This window comes from Oncorhynchus clarkii, chromosome 27 (assembly GCF_045791955.1).
Source record: "Oncorhynchus clarkii lewisi isolate Uvic-CL-2024 chromosome 27, UVic_Ocla_1.0, whole genome shotgun sequence".
Classification (NCBI taxonomy): domain Eukaryota; kingdom Metazoa; phylum Chordata; class Actinopteri; order Salmoniformes; family Salmonidae; genus Oncorhynchus; species Oncorhynchus clarkii.
The window spans coordinates 31,947,414-31,966,387 of record NC_092173.1 but is presented as its reverse complement, the minus strand read 5'-3'; the positions used below and the strand labels follow the sequence as shown (position 1 = coordinate 31,966,387).

The 18,974-nt window shown below is 46.2% G+C and overlaps 1 protein-coding gene across 3 annotated transcripts in view; it reads left to right on the top strand.

The window, feature by feature from the left end:
* Positions 1–15,146: 15,146 nt before the first annotated feature.
* Positions 15,147–18,974, top strand: part of LOC139385611 (solute carrier family 36 member 4) — a 222,781-nt gene continuing 218,953 nt past the window's right edge. The window contains exons 1-2 of one of the 3 annotated variants that reach the window (XM_071130821.1): positions 15,147–16,523; positions 16,975–17,099. In XM_071130821.1, coding sequence (XP_070986922.1) covers positions 17,081–17,099 — 19 coding nt within the window. In that variant the 5' untranslated portion in view covers positions 15,147–16,523; positions 16,975–17,080. Of the gene's footprint in view, positions 16,569–16,974; positions 17,100–18,974 lie in introns of all 3 variants that reach the window. The other 2 variants (XM_071130822.1, XM_071130823.1) reach the window with 2 other exon arrangements.

Here is an 18,974-nt window from a genome sequence, read left to right as displayed (position 1 = left end):
CCCCCCCCCCCCCCCCCACCCCCCCCCCCCCCACCAACGTGGTCTCCAGCATGTGTTGAGTCATTACTGCCATGTCATCAGAGTGACTCCAAGCCTATAGTGTGGCTACCAAGAGCCTCCTCCAGCAGCTATGAGTTCTCTCAGTCCCAGCGCCACTCCACCTGTCAGGAGGCTACTCTTCCACCAGTGGTCCAGCTAAGAGAAATACCTACCTGTCAGCTCCTAGACACTCTGTGTGGAGTATCAGCCCCTTGATGGTGCCAGGGTGTGTCTACCTGTCCCTGCCATTTGTTTTCAGTTCGCCCTCAGCATGGGTATCCAGCCTGTTCCTGACAAGGTGTTTCAGTCTGCCACCACGAAGGACCCATCAGTCAACAGTAGTCTGCAGCCAGCCACTGTTCCAGAGTTGCCACCCGCTCCTGCTACAGAACTGATGTTAGTCAACGAGGTGGACTCTTTAGCTGCTCCAGCCACAGGGGCTCTGCCTACCCTGTCCTGGAGCCTAGCCTGTTTACTTCCGGCGCCGACAGAGATGGCCGCCTCGCTTCGCGTTCCTAGGAAACTATGCAGTTTTTTGTTTTTTTACGTGTTATTTTTTACATTAGTACCCCAGGTCATCTTAGGTTTCATTACATATAGTCGAGAAGAACTACTGAATATAAGATCAGCGTCAACTCACCATCAGTACAACCAAGAATATGATTTTCACGAAGCGGATCCTGTGTTCTGCCTTTCAACCAGGACAACGGAATGGATCCCAGCCGGCGACCCAAAAAAACGACTCCGTAAAAGAGGGAAATGAGGCGGTCTTCTGGTCAGACTCCGGAGACGGGCACATTGTGCACCACTCCCTAGCATTCTTCTTACCAATGTCCAGTCTCTTGACAACAAGGTTGATGAAATCCGAGCAAGGGTAGCATTCCAGAGGGACATCAGAGACTAACGTTCTTTGCTTCACGGAAACATGGCTCACTGGAGAGACGCAATCGGAGGCGGTGCAGCCAGCGGGTTTCTCCACGCATCGCGCCGACAGAAACAAACATCTTTCTGGTAAGAAGAGGGGCGGGGGCGTATGCCTTATGGCTAACGAGACGTGGTGTGATCACAGAAACATACAGGAACTCAAATCCTTCTGTTCACCTGATTTAGAATTCCTCACAATCAAATATCGACCGCATTATCTACCAAGAGAATTCTCTTCGATTATAATCACAGCCGTATATATTCCCCCCCAAGCAGACACATCGATGGCTCTGAACGAACTTTATTTGACTCTTTGCAAACTGGAATCCATACATCCTGAGGCTGCATTCATTGTAGCTGGGGATTTTAACAAGGCTAATCTGAAAACAAGACTCCCTAAATTGTATCAACATATCGATTGCGCAACCAGGGGTGGAAAGACCTTGGATCATTGTTATTCTAACTTCCGCGATGCATATAAGGCCCTGCCCCGCCCTCCTTTTGGAAAAGCTGACCACGACTCCATTTTGCTGATCCCTGCCTACAGACAGAAACTAAAACAAGAAGCTCCCACGCTGAGGTCTGTCCAACGCTGGTCCGACCAAGCTGATTCCACACTCCAAGACTGCTTCCATCACGTGGACTGGGATATGTTTCGTATTGCGTCAGATAACAACATTGACGAATACGCTGATTCGGTGTGCGAGTTCATTAGAACGTGCGTTGAAGATGTCGTTCCCATAGCAACGATTAAAACATTCCCTAACCAGAAACCGTGGATTGATGGCAGCATTCGCGTGAAACTGAAAGCGCAAACCACTGCTTTTAATCAGGGCAAGGTGACTGGTAACATGACTGAATACAAACAGTGCAGCTATTCCCTCCGCAAGGCTATCAAACAAGCTAAGCGTCAGTATAGAGACAAAGTAGAATCTCAATTCAACGGCTCAGACACAAGAGGTATGTGGCAGGGTCTACAGTCAATCACGGACTACAAGAAGAAAACCAGCCCAGTCACGGACCAGGATGTCTTGCTCCCAGGCAGACTAAATAGCTTTTTTGCCCGCTTTGAGGACAATACTGTGCCACTGACACGGCCTGCAACGAAAACATGCGGACTCTCCTTCACTGCAGCTGAGGTGAGTAAAACATTTAAACGTGTTAACCCTCGCAAGGCTGCAGGCCCAGATGGCATCCCCAGCTGCGCCCTCAGAGCATGCGCAGACCAGCTGGCCGGTGTGTTTACGGACCTATTCAATCAATCCCTATACCAGTCTGCTGTTCCCACATGCTTCAAGACGGCCACCATTGTTCCTGTTCCCAAGAAAGCTAAGGTAACTGAGCTAAACAACTACCGCCCCGTAGCACTCACTTCCGTCATCATGAAGTGCTTTGAGAGACTAGTCAAGGACCATATCAACTCCACCCTACCTGACACCCTAGACCCACTCCAATTTGCTTACCGCCCAAATAGGTCCACAGACGATGCAATCTCAACCACACTGCACACTGCCCTAACCCATCTGGACAAGAGGAATACCTATGTGAGAATGCTGTTCATCGACTACAGCTCGGCATTCAACACCATAGTACCCTCCAAGCTCGTCATCAAGCTCGAGACCCTGGGTCTCGACCCCCGCCCTGTGCAACTGGGTACTGGACTACCTGAGGGGCCGCCCCCAGGTGGTGAGGGTAGGCAACAACATCTCCACCCCGCTGATCCTCAACACTGGGGCCCCACAAGGGTGCGTTCTGAGCCCTCTCCTGTACTCCCTGTTCACCCACGACTGCGTGGCCACGCACGCCTCCAACTCAATCATCAAGTTTGCGTACGACACAACAGTGGTAGGCTTGATTACCAACAACGACGAGACGGCCTACAGGGAGGAGGTGAGGGCCCTCGGAGTGTGGTGTCAGGAAAATAACCTCACACTCAACGTCAACAAAACTAAGGAGATGATTGTGGACTTCAGGAAACAGCAGAGGGAACACCCCCCTATCCACATCGATGGAACAGTAGTGGAGATGGTAGTAAGTTTTAAGTTCTTCGGCATACACATCACAGACAAACTGAATTGGTCCACTCACACAGACAGCATCGTGAAGAAGGCGCAGCAGCGCCTCTTCAACCTCAGGAGGCTGAAGAAATTTGGCTTGTCACCAAAAGCACTCACAAACTTCTACAGATGCACAATCGAGAGCATCCTGGCGGGCTGTATCACCGCCTGGTACGGCAACTGCTCCGCCCACAACCGTAAGGCTCTCCAGAGGGTAGTGAGGTCTGCATAACGCATCACCGGGGGCAAACTACCTGCCCTCCAGGACACCTACACCACCCAATGTTACAGGAAGGCCATAAAGATCATCAAGGACAACAACCACCCGAGCCACTGCCTGTTCACCCCGCTATCATCCAGAAGGCGAGGTCAGTATAGGTGCATCAAAGCTGGGACGAGAGACTGAAAAACAGCTTCTATCTCAAGGCCTTCAGACTGTTAAACAGCCACCACTAACATTGAGTGGCTGCTGCCAACACACTGACTCAACTCCAGCCACTTTAATAATGGGAATTGATGTAAAATATATCACTAGCCACTTTAAACAATGCTACCTAATATAATGTTTACATACCCTACATTATTCATCTCATATGTATACGTATATACTGTACTCTATATCATCTACTGCATCCTTATGTAATACATGTATCACTAGCCACTTTAACTATGCCACTTTGTTTACATACTCATCTCATATGTATATACTGTACTCGATACCATCTACTGTATCTTGCCTATGCTGCTCTGTACCATCACTCATTCATATATCTTTATGTACATATTCTTTATCCCCTTACACTGTGTATAAGACAGTAGTTTTGGAATTGTTAGTTAGATTACTTGTTGGTTATTACTGCATTGTCGGAACTAGAAGCACAAGCATTTCGCTACACTCGCATTAAAATCTGCTAACCATGTGTATGTGACAAATAAAATTTGATTTGATTTAGACCAGCTACTGAAGATGGGGCCCAGTCTGCCACCTTCCCCAGGGTTACTGCTGATCCCAACAAAGCTAACTCATTCTTCCCTCAGATTCCTGTATGCCACTGACTATGGGGCCGAGCCTACCCCGTGCTTCAGCCTCCTGTCTGTTCCTGCTATAGGAGCTCAGCCTAACCCTGTCAAGTCAGACTCACTGTCTGCCAGGCATGAGGAGCAGCGTTCTCCATCCATGAGGGCCCAGCCTGTTTCTATCATCTTAGACCCGCTGCCTGCTACCCGGGCAGCCCAGCTGGACCTAAAGGTACAACCTGGCCCTGTCTTCAGGTCACCAGATTCTGCAACAGAGAACCATCGTGTTGCAGCCACAGGCCCCCAGACCACCGTTGATGCAGATCATCAGCCAGCATCTCCCTGGTTGCCACCAGCCACAGCCCATGGATCCTCAGCTCGTCTCAGTATTTCTCCTACCAGCTGCAGCCCAGGGGCCACCACCTGGCTTTAGACTGAGAGTCATCCCTGTTTCAGTTAGGGGGGCTTTGCCAGAAGCCAACGACAAGCCCCCACTTGCTCCTGATGAGGAGCCCAGTTAATCTCCAGCAACGTGCCCTCCACCTGGCCCTGGCTTCCAGACACTGGCTCCGTTGGGGAGCCCCCACCTGGTCTTGAGTGGGAGCCCACCACTGCTTTAGCCGCCGCACTGAGGTCCCATCCATTCCTTGCCAGCAAGGTTTTCTCTGTTTCTATAGGGGAGCCTCCGCCTGCTCCTCATCGGAGACCTTCAGCGACGCCTCCTGAGAGGCCAGAGCTTGACTCTGACTTCTGGGACTTTCAGTCATCTCACCTGCAACCTGTTAGTCCCTGCCTGTGAGATCCACCCTGGCTCAGTCGGGGAGCCCCAACCTGACAGTTGTTGAGAACCCTTTGCAGCTCTAGCCCAGGGTCCACAGCCACACCCTGCTTGGGGAGCTCTGCTGCCTTCTCTGGAGAACATGTCTGTCCCTGCTATGAGATCTCGTCTCAGCCCGATTATCAGCTCAGATCTGGCTCCTAACCCTAAGACTCAGTTTCCCTTGGTCTGGAGGTCGCTGCCTGATCCGGTTGGGGAGTCTCCGTCAGAGCCTGAGCCCTTTAGGCTGTCCGCCGTAGAGCTACTACCTGGCCCTGCTCTAGGGATCAAGCCAGCTCCTGCCAATGGAGCCCAGAGCACTCCCCCCTTTGAGTCTCAGACTGTGTCAGCCCTAGAGACTGTTTCCTCTGACAAGTCTGCCCCTAGTACAGATTCCCTGCTGGTAGCCCCAACAGCCTCTGAGTCAGTTGTTGGAGACCTGTTGGACCATGTAGTAGGACCTGTCTGCCAGCCTTTACTTGCCAGTGTCCTTCCCTTGGTTATTAGTCAGGCCATGTTGCCAGGCCTTTAGGTGCCCCTGTCACCAGACATGCAGGTGTCCCTGGTGCCCTACTAGGTAAGCAGTCAGGTGTTCCCCCTAGTTTCCTGCCAGCTGACACCCAAGTAGTTTGGACTGTAACTGACAGCAGCTCCTACACTACTAGAGCAGAGAACCCTTTCTGTCATTTAAGCCCTGGACTAGAATTTATTTGTTTCTAGTGGTTTTGCCTAGCCAGACCCTCTGTTAATGGGATGGCTAGACACCCCTAGACATCTGGTATTATGTCATATGTTTGGGTAATTGTTAAGATAGTCCTATAATGTTTATGTAGAAGGACTGAGGAGCTCAGTTCAGGTGACTTTTTAAGAGGACATTCTACTCCGAAATGAAATAAGTATGCTGACACCATCTAAAATAGAATTTCCACCTCCAGAAATGAACCCAATAACACATTGGTTAAATGATTTGTAAAAAATATCTTAACCTATTGGGCCATGTACAGTATATGGCCAATGCATGGGCCATAATATCAAGTATGCTATTAGCAATAAACATTATCACCTTTAGTCCAACTGATGCAGCAAAGTGCAAAGAATATGGCAACCCCATGCTTCAGCCTATCTCAATTTACCCTATTGGGCATTTTAAATTTTTTTATTTAACCTTTTTAACTAGACAAGTCAATTAAGAACTAATTATTTTTTACAAATGACGGCCTACCCGGCCAAACCCAGACGACGCTGGGCCAATTGTGCACCGTCCTACGGGACTCCCATTCACAGCCAGATGTAATAAAGCCTGGATTCAAACCAGGGACTGTAATGACGGAGAGCCTTAGACCGCTGTGCCACTCTTGAGCCTCAACTCAAAATCATTAGCCAGATCTCAAATGGGATCTTTTAACTAGTTATTATCATATTGATGAATTTTATGACCCAAAAAACCTGCATAAACACAATAATGTAGGCCTAGCTGTTAGGGTAACTTAGGGTAACTCGCCACCTGGGGTAAAAAGTCCCCTGCCTGTCCTTCTCACAGAAACCACTTCATGTAACAATTTCCCCCCCAACACTTTCCCTGGTTTCCAATACTCTTGCTCAACAGAAAATATCTGTCTCATCACAATTTAAGTCATTCCAAATTAATTATTTTAAGGTAGAGAGGCATTGTACCCCAAGTCACCCTACGATTGACCAGTGTTATATATAGCCCCACTCTCCCCTCGTGCTTAACCATTCTTCTGCTAAAAACCCTGGGTTTAAAAAGGCTCAGTTCGCTCATATTTAGGAGCTTGTCAGAATGCATGTTTGCCTCCACGTGGCACTTGTAACATGAATGTTCCAATAGAGGAATATTTATCTAGCATAGAACACAACAACAAGCCGACTAGGTAAATGGATAAACTATTATACCATGGGATTGTTTGATTTTTCTATTAATTACTTGTTTTGTTTGCAGAGGAATAGTACATGTGGAATGTTCTAGCATCTTCAATGCGCCTCAGCAGAAATATTTTTTCATGTTCCATATTGTTTTGGTTGCGTAATGGCAATGATTTTGCCGTGTCGCACCCCCACAGCAAATTGAGTACAGTGGAAACATTGGTCTGGTACATATAGGTACATACAGTAGATTGTGTGAGCGTGACCTGTTGCTTGCTGGGCTACAACCTAATCTCATAACTTCATATTATTCTGTATGTACATCTGAACACCCCATTTAGTATAGACCCTTTTGCCATACGCGACACACTGACAGATGTGCGTGTGTAACAGTACTCGTCTTGCGTTGTGTACAATCAGTCATCGACACGGAACTCCAACATGTAGCACCAGTCATGTAGCTTTATTCTGATAAGAACGACACAAAATTGCACGTCATGCAATGCACGTCTCACCATCCAACTCTGCACTCACGCACGCTGGTTTGGTGCTTGTTCACTGGGGTAGTTACCAAAATAATACAATTACAATATACAATATAATATATTTAACAATGTACCTGATAAGAACGACACAAAATTGCACGTCATGCAATGCACGTCTCACCATCCAACTCTGCACTCACGCACTGTACAAAATATATGAACCCCCCCACCAGACACAGTAAGTTGTTAGCTAATACTGGCGGGAATTCTCTACAACAAAATGCACAACAAATATTCCCCAAAAACCGCTGCATCTTATCGAATAACATTTACAAACAATTTGATATAAATTGTACATTTGAATTATCACTTGAGAGTATAAAAATCACTTTTGATGTACAGTGCTTTGCAGCCAACAACTTACCGCTGGTTTGGTGCTTGTTCACTGGGACGATTCTAACTGGAACATCCCCCCTCGTAAGCAAGCTACGCAAACCAGCCAATAAGATGCCATGTTGAGTAGGTGAAGGCAAAACAAACTCAAACCAAAAACCCATTGGCTTAACAATAAAGTGGCAAGGGGAATCACCAATATAACCCTGTTACACTCCCCCCTACTGAATTCCACTTGCCAAGAAAAATAACAAAATACAAAAACGGCACTGTGCAAACATACCAGATACAGAGACACTCAACATATGTACAGAATAATCCAGAGAAAAATATATATATATACTACCTAATAGAGAGAAATAAAAGGTAAAGCTGTGTATATCAAGGATGCAGACCCTGCTTTAAATCAGTCACTAAATATTCCAGTCATTAGACTATTCTCCTTGAGAATTAGAGTGAAAAGTGGTTGATCAATCCCCTTAGCCCTCATAGGTAAACATGCCTGTCACATGTTAAGTACACTCGGTGACTTTAAAACATCCAAGTAATAAAATAAACCACCATAAGAGACTTTATCATATCCGTCACATTACCATCCTGCAACCTCTAATCACGGTCACAATGATGTAAAAGCAAAACAAATAAAAGATGTCAATACCATTGACCCTCTATTCACATATTTAACCTTCAAGAGCTAACTTTCTGCTGATTCATAATCTCAATCAGTCTTGACACTGGTTTAAATAGCCTTCCTGCCCTTGACCTAATATGACCCCGACTACCTTCAACTGCATAAGGGGTAACAGTGTTGTGTACTGTTGCAATAGTGTGTCCGTCAACACAATCAGTACGTGACTGATCAGGTAAGGAATGGTCCGTGTTTTGTAGGTCAGTACGGATATCGTAAGCAGACTGGTCAATTAGCTCACTCACTACACTGTTACAGTCTCGGTCAGATTCTTGAAGACTCTCTGATCGAGGCAGACCTTCCAGCTGCAGTACATCATCCACGGAATCCAAAGGTGAAATATCCTGAGCATCCAAGGATCGCACATCACCCTCCAGGCTTGTGTCACCTGTTCCTTCAGAAGACAACTCTGACACCCACACTCTGGTTCTGTACTCAGCACCATCATCCACTGCAGTGTCCATGGCAGCTGAGACCACAAGGCTGTCATTCATGTCCTCAGACTCTGTTAATCCAGACATGTCTGTTCTCTCCTCAACAGCAGCATGGGGAAGAGGAAGAAAGTTGACTGGCATTATCAGGTTGCGATGTACCGTCTTCTCCCGTCCAGTGGAGCTGTTCTGAATCTTAAAAGTGTGACTGACAGCATTCAATCCAGTGACAAGGTAGACAGTATCCTCCCAACGGTCAGCGAGCTTCCGCTTTCCCCGCTCCCCCTTGTTAGCCAGCAATACTCGATCCCCAATCTCCACTGGTGCTCCTCTGACTCTTCTGTCATAAAGGTCAGCATGCCTCTTCAACTGCTTCGCTGCAGATGCCTGTGCTGCATTCATGGCTTCTTTCAGATCTCTCCTCAAAGACTGAACAAACTGGTCATAGTCGACAACTTCTGGGTTCTCTATGACAGAGCCAAAGACTATGTCAACAGGCAGTCTTGGCGTCCTCCCAAACATTAGCAGGAAAGGGGCAAAGCCTGTGGTCTCGTGGATTGTACAATTGTATGCAAACGTAAGGGACTTCAGCGCCTGAGGCCATCTGTGCTTTGCTCTCGTTGGCAGGGCCCGGATCATATTTCCCAAAGTCCTATTCATCCTTTCGCAGGACCCGTTCCCCATCGGATGGTATGGCGTGGTGTGAGACTTCTGAACGCCTGCAACACTCAACAGTTCGGCTATTAAAGCGCTCTCAAAGTTGGCTCCCTGGTCTGAGTGTATACGGCGAGGCATCCCGTAGACACAGAAATAGTTGTTCCACAACTGATGAGCTACTGACTTAGCAGACTGGTTCGGACACAAGAAGGCATGAGCCAATTTGGTAAAGTGGTCAGTAACAACGAGCACATCCAAGGATTTGTTTGAAGAATCTTCTGCAGACCAGAAGTCTATGCACACTAGTTCAAGAGGCTCAGTTGTTATTATGCTCTCAAGAGGAGCTCTTGCTTCCGGATCAGGAGTCTTGCTCACCACGCATCTCCTGCAGCACTTCACATAAGCTTTTACCTCCCTCTCCAGGCCATGCCAGAAGAACCTCTGTCTTGTCAGGTAGACTGTTCTCTGTTGGCCCTGGTGGCCAGCTTCATCATGGACACCCTTCAACACCATTGCTTTCATGGAGGCTGGAACCACATACAGATACATTTTCCTCTTTGTAACCACATTCTTCGAAACACAATACAGTACACCCATCTTCATGGTCAACTTGTCCCAACTTCTGAGAAGACACAAAACCTCAACACTCTCATGGGCACGCTCTCTCCGGGATGGTCTTCTCCCCCTCTCCACAAAGAAGATGACTTTGCTGATCACGCTGCTTACTCATCAGTAGGTCGTGTGGCAGAACATCGACATCGGTCTGCTCTGATGGCATAACAGCCTGTGGGAGCTGTGGCAACAGCAGTGCATGTGAGCCCACTTCACCCACCCAGCACCTGTGTGAATGAAGAACAGCTGCAACTTCATGTCTTGATAAAGTACCAGATGGGGGGGTCAACAGTAGCCTGACAGCTAATGACCACTTCGTTGGAGTCAGAGGCTTTGTCAAAGGGGTGGCTGGACCAGCGAAACACATCTTGCACTCTGTCTGTGCGCACAGCGTCGGCTTCAGCTAGTAAGGTCTCGTACGGAACCCTTGTCAGGCGATGGAGTGCACTGGGTCGTACGAAGGGCTCTCTGCTCAAAGCATCTGCAACAACATTTATTTTTCCAGGGATGTACTTGATGTCAAACTCGTACGGTGCCAGCTTGGCGACCCATCTCTGTTCACAAGCATCAAGCTGTGCTTTGGTCAGAATGTATGTCAAGGGATTATTATCCGTCCATACCGTGAACTGCTGTCCCCGTAGCCAGTGGTGGAACTTGTCACAGATAGCCCATTTCATGGCAAAGAACTCGAGCCTGTGCGCAGGATACCTCGACTGTGCATAACTGAGGGACTTGCTCGCAAAGGCTATAGGTCTCGCTGTAGTTCCCGGTTCCTGCACCTGAGATAGCACAGCACCTAAGCCATTGCTGGATGCATCCACCGAGAGTAGAAAGGGTTTTTCGAAGTTGGGGTGGGCCAACAAAACCTGGTCCAGTAAGGCTTGCTTTAGCTGGAATAAGGCCTGTCTGCATTCTGTTGTCCAGTCGGCAGCCGTCAACTTCCTGACAGGTGAGCTTCGCTTCTTTTTCCAGCGTGGGGCCTTGTGTCCAGTAGTCAATCCAAAGAGAGGCTTTGCAATGGTCGAGCAACCTTCAATGAACTGTTGATAATACACCACCATCCCAAGGAATGACCTCAATTTCTTCTGTGATGGAATGTCAGTGCCATCTTTCATCAGATCGGCTTCTGTTACTCCTGTAATGGCCCTCACCTTCTCAGGGTCTGTAGCTACACCATCCGCACTAATGATATGCCCCAGAAACTTCAGACCTCTGCAGAAAGTTACACTTTTTTGGCGCCAACTTCAGGTTGTGAGCCTTGAGACGCTCAAAAACCATTTCCAGGCGCTGTATAGCCAGATCTTCAGTGGGCGCATAGACCAAGACATTGTCAAGGTAACACAGCAGGCTAAGAAAGTTCTGATCCCCAAAGATGTTTAGCATCATCCTCATAAAGGTTGCCGGACTATTACATAACCCCTGTGGCATTCGATTGTATTCGTACAATCCAAATGGCGACGTAAAAGCTGTGAATCTCCGGTCATCCTCATGCACTTCCACATTGTAGTAGCCAGAGGTAAGGTCCATTGTCGAGAAAAAGGCATTTCCACCTAACGCAGCCAGCGCGTCAGCCTGGTGAGGGAGTGGGTGGGCGTCTTTGATGGTGCGAGCATTGAGCAAACGAAAATCAGTACAGAGTCTCAGGTCTCCAGACTTCTTCCATACAAGGACAAGGGGAGAGGCGAACTCACTACTAGACTTCCTTATGATATCACGTTCTTCCATCTCATTCAATGCTTGTTTGAGCTTCTCATAATTATTTGGTGAAAGGCGTCGGTAGGGCATCCGAAAGGGTTTCTCATCACTCAGTTGAATGCGGTGAAGACATCCGGAAGCTTATCCACAATCCAACTTGTGCCTGGAAAAAATAGACTGGTACTCAGCTATGAGCTGGATGAGTTTCTTCTTACCAGCAGGAGACGCTTGACAGGAGGAGACATCAATATCAGTCAAACCTAAGTCACGTAAGACCTCAGGATCGCTTGAACTGTCCGGTCCGTCAGTATCGTGAAGTTGGCTGGAACTGTCAGTCAGTGTCAAGTCATCTTGGCAGTCAGTGAGTATATCAGCCGTTCTCTGCACTTGCTGCTGGAAAGCTGCTGATGAATCATCATTCACACACGAACAGTCAAAGTCCTCTAGAGCCATGCAAGGAAAGACATCGGCTAGAGTGGCGTTTCGTCTCAATGTCACTGTCTTCTGAGAAGGGTTAATCACTCTAACAGGGAGCCACCCATCCCCCCTCAATAGAGCTACTGTCCTTCCTACCAGTATTGACCTTGGTGTTGACCTTGAACTGCTGGGCTCAATGACAACAGCACTGCCAGCTGATAGATTCTGAGTGTTTCGTAGTCTGCCCCAGACTAAGTGCTCCTGCATAGGCTCTAGAGTCACAGCCCCTTTTAGTCTCACAGTTCCAACTTTGTCAGGTACTTCACTGTCTCTCCATCTCTCCACATTAGCCATCATATCGATTAGCTTGCTCTCCTCACACCCGTCACACACAGGAGTATAAACCCTCTTCCAGAGATCTCCATCCGTCTTCAGGTGGCGAATCAAGTGCTTTAGGAGATTGCTGCCCAAGATGAGGTCATCACTCTGGCCTTCCACCAACAGTGTAGGCACAGCAACTCTACATCCGTACACCTCCATCTCCAGCTCACATACTCCCAAAGGCCTCGTCTTCAACCCACCACAACCAACCAAGACTACCTCTGTAGGACTCAATGATGGACTTTTCAACACTCCTGCATGCAACAGTTCAGGTAAGACCCTAGAGCTCAAGGTACAAGCCATGGATCCACTGTCAAGCATAGCTCTCACTTCTACTTCTCCTCCTATTAACACCTTGGCATAGAATAAATCGTCATACGGGGTAAGTCTCTGTGTGTTCTGCATTATGATACTCTTCTCAGTCTCCATTTCGTCACAAACACTTTTATATACAGACTCCAAATCAACAGCTCTCACTGATGGGGACTCTACAAAAGGCCCAACACTCTCCCCTTCTACATGCAGGCCTACTAGTTTTCCGGAAGCTGAGCAGTGATTACTGTAGGGACTCCACCAGCTGTGCTCAGAGCTGCGGCCTTGGGGCACTGAGAGCGTGCGTGGCCAGCTACATGACAAAGAAAGCAGAGGTGATTGGCCCTGCAGTGAAAGTAAGTATCATGTCCAGCATCCCCGCACACGTTACATGGCCCATTAAACTTCACTTTGCTCCTATTCCCTTTTTGGAACTTATGGTCAGACTGTTGTGGCCTCTGCTCCAGCACACGCTCCAGCATGGCAAGGATACGTTCCATCGGCTCAGCTGAGCCCTGAATAGTCTGGGCTGGGTAAGGCAACGTATTGGGTACTTCCATGTGGGTTCTCACAGCAGGCATGGTGATCGGCATGACAGCACCAACTTCCTGCTTCATTGTTGCGATGGCTGGGGTCAACTTAGATAAGTGAGAGTACCTCCGCTCCCTCCTGTATTCATCCAGCCTCTCATGAACATCTGCAGCAGTCCACTGCTGTAATGGCTTGCACTTAAAGATAAGCGACAGTTCAGCATTAGGGCAATGTCTGATAAACATGACTGTGAGCTCACGAGATGGGTCTTCAACACTTTTTCCCTGTCTCTTTAGACAATCTTCAGCAACCTCCATAGCCCTGTTCAGTCTGAGCCAATATTCAAATGGTTGTTCATCAGTCAGAGGTAATGTGGCATAAAAGTCAGCAAGGGGCATGCTTGAAAAAACAGTGTCACTAAAATGTTGTTTCAGTATGTCAAAGATGGGACTCGGGCCTTTAGATAAATCAATGGAGGGATTGCTGCGTATGCCAACTTTAACAACATCGCGGGCCCTTCCCATTAGCCTGCCCATAACCTCAACTGCTTGGTCCATCACAGACACGCCCCTCTTACGCATGTAAACCCTTACCATATCCTCCCACTCATGCACTGTGCACTTTTCAGAGCCATCCCCCCGAAAGTACACCGGTTCCCTGATATCAGACTTCAATACCAGGTTCAGGCCTGACACATCCATACCCCTCGAGCTGCATACACTCCCCATAACATTGTCCCCAACATGCCCAACAATTGCCTTTGACTCCAAACAGGAGGCAATGTTCTCCCCAATGGAATGACCAATCTGCTGAACTATGTCTGCTATCAAATCCATGGAGACCTCCCCACTCCCTGTATTTGGCAAAACTCTTTCATACACATCCTTGGGCGTGTCCATGGGTAACCTATCATCAAAACCCTCCAGTTTGGGCATAGGTGTAGAAGTAACTGGAATTTTGGCTGAACCCCTACCAACAGATGGTGACATATTAAATGACAGGAAACCCCTACCTCTCCCAACACCTTCCATTTTAACAATGGGAAATCAACACCCTAATAAAAATGTAAATAGCAAAACATGTGTATATATATATATATATATATATATATATATATTTTAAACCTCACGTCAAAATCTAACCTATATCTAGTACACTGGTAAAACTCACCCTACTTATATCAGATATACATTAGAATTGCAATTAAACAAGTAACACAAAAGTTCATCAATTTCGATAATAAAACGTTCTAGTGGCGCCCTCTTGTGGCGAAATGCGATATCGCCATAAACTGCACCAGCAACGTCTTATCTGATTCTTCAACAGCAACCACGGCGAAGTTCTGAGATGGAAATCCAGCGAAGGATGATCCGATCCAGAAGAACGGTCACGGCACCACTGTAACAGTACTCGTCTTGCGTTGTGTACAATCAGTCATCGACACGGAACTCCAACATGTAGCACCAGTCATGTAGCTTTATTCTGATAAGAACGACACAAAATTGCACGTCATGCAATGCACGTCTCTCCATCCAACTCTGCACTCACGCACGCTGGTTTGGTGCTTGTTCACTGGGGTAGTTACCAAAATAATACAATTACAATATACAATATAATATATTTAACAATGTACCTGATAAGAACGACACAAAATTGCACGTCATGCAATGCACGTCTCACCATCCAACTCTGCACTCACGCACTGTACAAAATATATGAACCCCCCCACCAGACACAGTAAGTTGCTAGCTAATACTGGCGGGAATTCTCTACAACAAAATGCACAACAAATATTCTCCAAAAACCGCTGCATCTTATCGAATAACATTTACAAACAATTTGATATAAATTGTACATTTAAATTATCACTTGAGAGTATAAAAATCACTTTTGATGTACAGTGCTTTGCAGCCAACAACTTACCGCTGGTTTGGTGCTTGTTCACTGGGACGATTCTAACTGGAACATCCCCCCTCGTAAGCAAGCTACGCAAACCAGCCAATAAGATGCCATGTTGAGTAGGTGAAGGCAAAACAAACTCAAACCAAAAACCCATTGGCTTAACAATAAAGTGGCAAGGGGAATCACCAATATAACCCTGTTACACGTGACTTGACTGCAGTAAGAAAGCCATTGCCATCTGCGCCCATTTATCATAGCCTAGATTTACGTTTTTATTACTTCTAAACAAAACAACTTTTTGGCGTTCTCATACTCTTACAATGATGTTTTGATTCTTGCTTGAACAGTCGCTAAGATTATATTTGGTTGTGGTCTTTGCAAAATAACTATTTTGGATACAACAGTTGTTAGCTAGAATTCTAACACTCGATATAGCCTGGCTAGCTTTTGCTACAAAGAGACATTTTACTGTTTGAAGTTTAAGTGTTTTTTAAGTATAAGTATAATGCAGTTGATTTGCGATGATGACAAACATGTTAAGAAAGACATTTATACAAGCCTTAAAATTCAATTATAAACCAAAAGTAGTGTGAACTGCACTTATAAGCAACATGTAAATAGAGGCCACCAACTTGAACACATCGCCCTTGTGCGACAATGTTTGCAAACATAGAAAGAGTCTATATGGCACTGAGTATCCCGGATTTACATTTACTATATAATGGCTAGTCTATGAGACCAGGCTGGTCATGTGTGTAAAAATAGCTGCACTATTGTACTGCACTGTTCTTATATGGGACCAGGGCATTAGTTCAGCTCACATGTCAACAGATTTGTACAGGGACTGCATCTCTGCAAGGGATGCCAGCCAGGGGTGAAGAGTTGATGACTGTCAACTCAACTCTAATTAGGGCTACTTCAGGCACGAAGCGAAATAACTTCACAACTGCAAGAGGAATCGTAAATATGTGGACACGTTTCCTTTAAGATTCCCCCCTCCCGTGTTGACAATTGTAGCGGGTGTGACGTTTTCAACATCTCGTCCGCTAAGGAAAATATGCTGTTCTACGCCTTCTAATCCGGAGAATTTCAAACTGGTAATGAAATTGTAACCGGAGAGGACAGCTATGAATTCATAAACTCAATGGAAGTGTTCCCGTCATTTCAACATCCACCCAAAAAGAACAACAGGACGTCTCGACAGGAATGTCTGGGTTTTGACAGCTTTCGACCGAAGTAGCAAGTTATCATTGCCCTGACTCTGAACCGCGAGGCAGTTTGGTAGGATCATTCAGAACCCCACACTGCTTATGACTAGACTACAATGTAACTAGCTCTAACTGACATTAACATCATTCATAGAGCCACGTTAAATTGATAGCGCTGCTGTCGCTGTTAGTGTATCCATAATAGTACGGCTACAGATTTGATAGCTATTTTTTGTCTGTTCGTTCGAACAACGATAGCACTGATTTATACCCCGTTTCTTACATTGACGGCATATTTTAGCCCACAACTTTTACTGCAAAACCAGTGAATTGCACGTTCGGTTTAGATACGTTGCAATGTATTATGCGATAGGCCTAAACTGCTATTAGTTTAGTTAGCTACAATGTCTAATATCACGGAGCTTGCTGGTGTCTACTACGAGCAAGCCAAATGACAACGTGTCAATAGCGTTGTGAAGATGAATCAATAACATTGTTGATGTTTCCATATATTATCGTATCAGTGGACCAACAGCAAGCCTACCCATCTCGCCCTTTCCTGGCCAGGGCTAATCGCCACACAGTGACAGGACTGTCTGTGTCGACTGCTGCCCAGATGCCCGGTGGAGGATGCCTTCGCAACAGCTAGGTAGCTACTAGCCTCTCTGGGAATGATGATGACGCTGTGATTTAGGGGTTGGAATTAAAGGGAACAACTGTCATTTCAACGTTTTGGTGGAAACAGATTCAGCCGTGCTATTTATTCTCTCCCTCACAGTAGCCTCTTTTTTTTGGAGCGATACTAGAGCAGTGGTTCCCAACAAGGGGTACTAGGCCTGTCCACAGGGGGTACTTGAGAAGATTCCTGAGACCATAGGTCTAGTGGTAAAATGAACATATGGGGGGGGTTACTCCAGGCAGAGCAAAATTCAGTTGGTATAGTAAGCAAAAATGGTTGGGAACCAGTAGACTAGAGCAGCCCATACAATATTGTGCTGTCCAACAACCATTTAAAGACTTTGCTATTGAAGGTTTAAGATACACTCATTAAATGAACTACCAATATGACATTTCTTAGTAATAATACTAGTATGATAGTAATAATCCAGTAGTTATTAGCATAACATTATGAGAGACTTATACTCGAGATTCAACGCTTGCTGACTGACACTCCTGGTTCCACCATTTTGCATGGCATCTTTGTCAACTCTTTGCATTGCATCTGATCTGAGCGTTAAGCATCGTTGCTGAAAGAAAAAGATTGGATCCTGTGAAATAAGAGTCCATGATGTAGTGTCTTTATAGCCAGGAGCTTCCACCTCAATGTTCTTCTTTCTATGTTAGTGAAGAACGTTAGCGGACTGGTTTTAAGTGGTTTAAATAGATCTGACACATGCAGCTAAAGTGTTCTCTAAATTGTTCCAACAGTGAGTGAGCCACAACCTCTCGCATGCTTTACAGAAAATTACACCTCTTTGCTGCCTCAGACTTACACCAATGCCCCAACCGGATGTGCACAAATTGATTTTGTCCCCCCACACCAAACGCGATCACGATACGCAGGTTGAAATATCAAATCAAACTCTGAACCATATTAATTTGTGGACAAGTCGAAAAGCATTAAACATTTATGGCAATTTAGCTAGCTAACTTGCAGTTGCTAGCTAATTTGTTCTATTTAGCTAGCTTGTTGTTAGCTAATTTGTCCTGGGATATAAACATTGAGTTATTTTACCTGAAATGCACAAGGTCCTCTACTTCAACAATTAATCCATACATAAAACGGTTAACCAAATCGTTTCTAGGAATCTCTCTTCCCAGGCTTTTTTTTCTTCTTTGGCGATCAGCAACTAACTTTCATAATAAGGTGCATTACCACAATTGACCTCAGTTCATCTTTCAATCACCCACGTGGGTATATGCTCCTAAAAACAATGAGAAGATGGCACATGAGGATGAGGAGTTGGGAGAGGCAGAATGTTCTGCGGCACAAATGGAAGCAACTTCTATGTTGGTGCATGGCAACGCACAGTGTGGGTGCAATGATTGAATAACATGTATGTGTACATTTATTTAGCAAAGCTATAGCACGTGATGCGTCCGATTTGGGCATGGTGTTACATGCTGACCACACCGGTCGGTCACGTGCGCGAGTTTTGCAAAGTGAATGTACACGTTATTCAATCATTGCACCCACACTGCTCGCAAGCGCCAACGAGCGTGTCAGTTGCCAGGCGCTAAAATAGAAGTTGCTTTTATTTGTGACCCAGAACGCGATGCAGGTCCTGCCTCTCCCATCTCCTCATTGGCTTTTAGATGCATATACCCACGTGCCATCTCCTCATTGGTTATACCCACGTGGGTGATTGAAATATGAATTTAGGTTGGTTGTGGTAATACACCTTATTATGAAAGTTAGTTGCCAATCGCCTTATAAAGTCCAAAGAAGAAAAAGCCTGGAAGGAGGAGAGATGACTAGAAATGATTCGGTTGACCGTTTTATGTGGGGATTAATTGTCAGAGT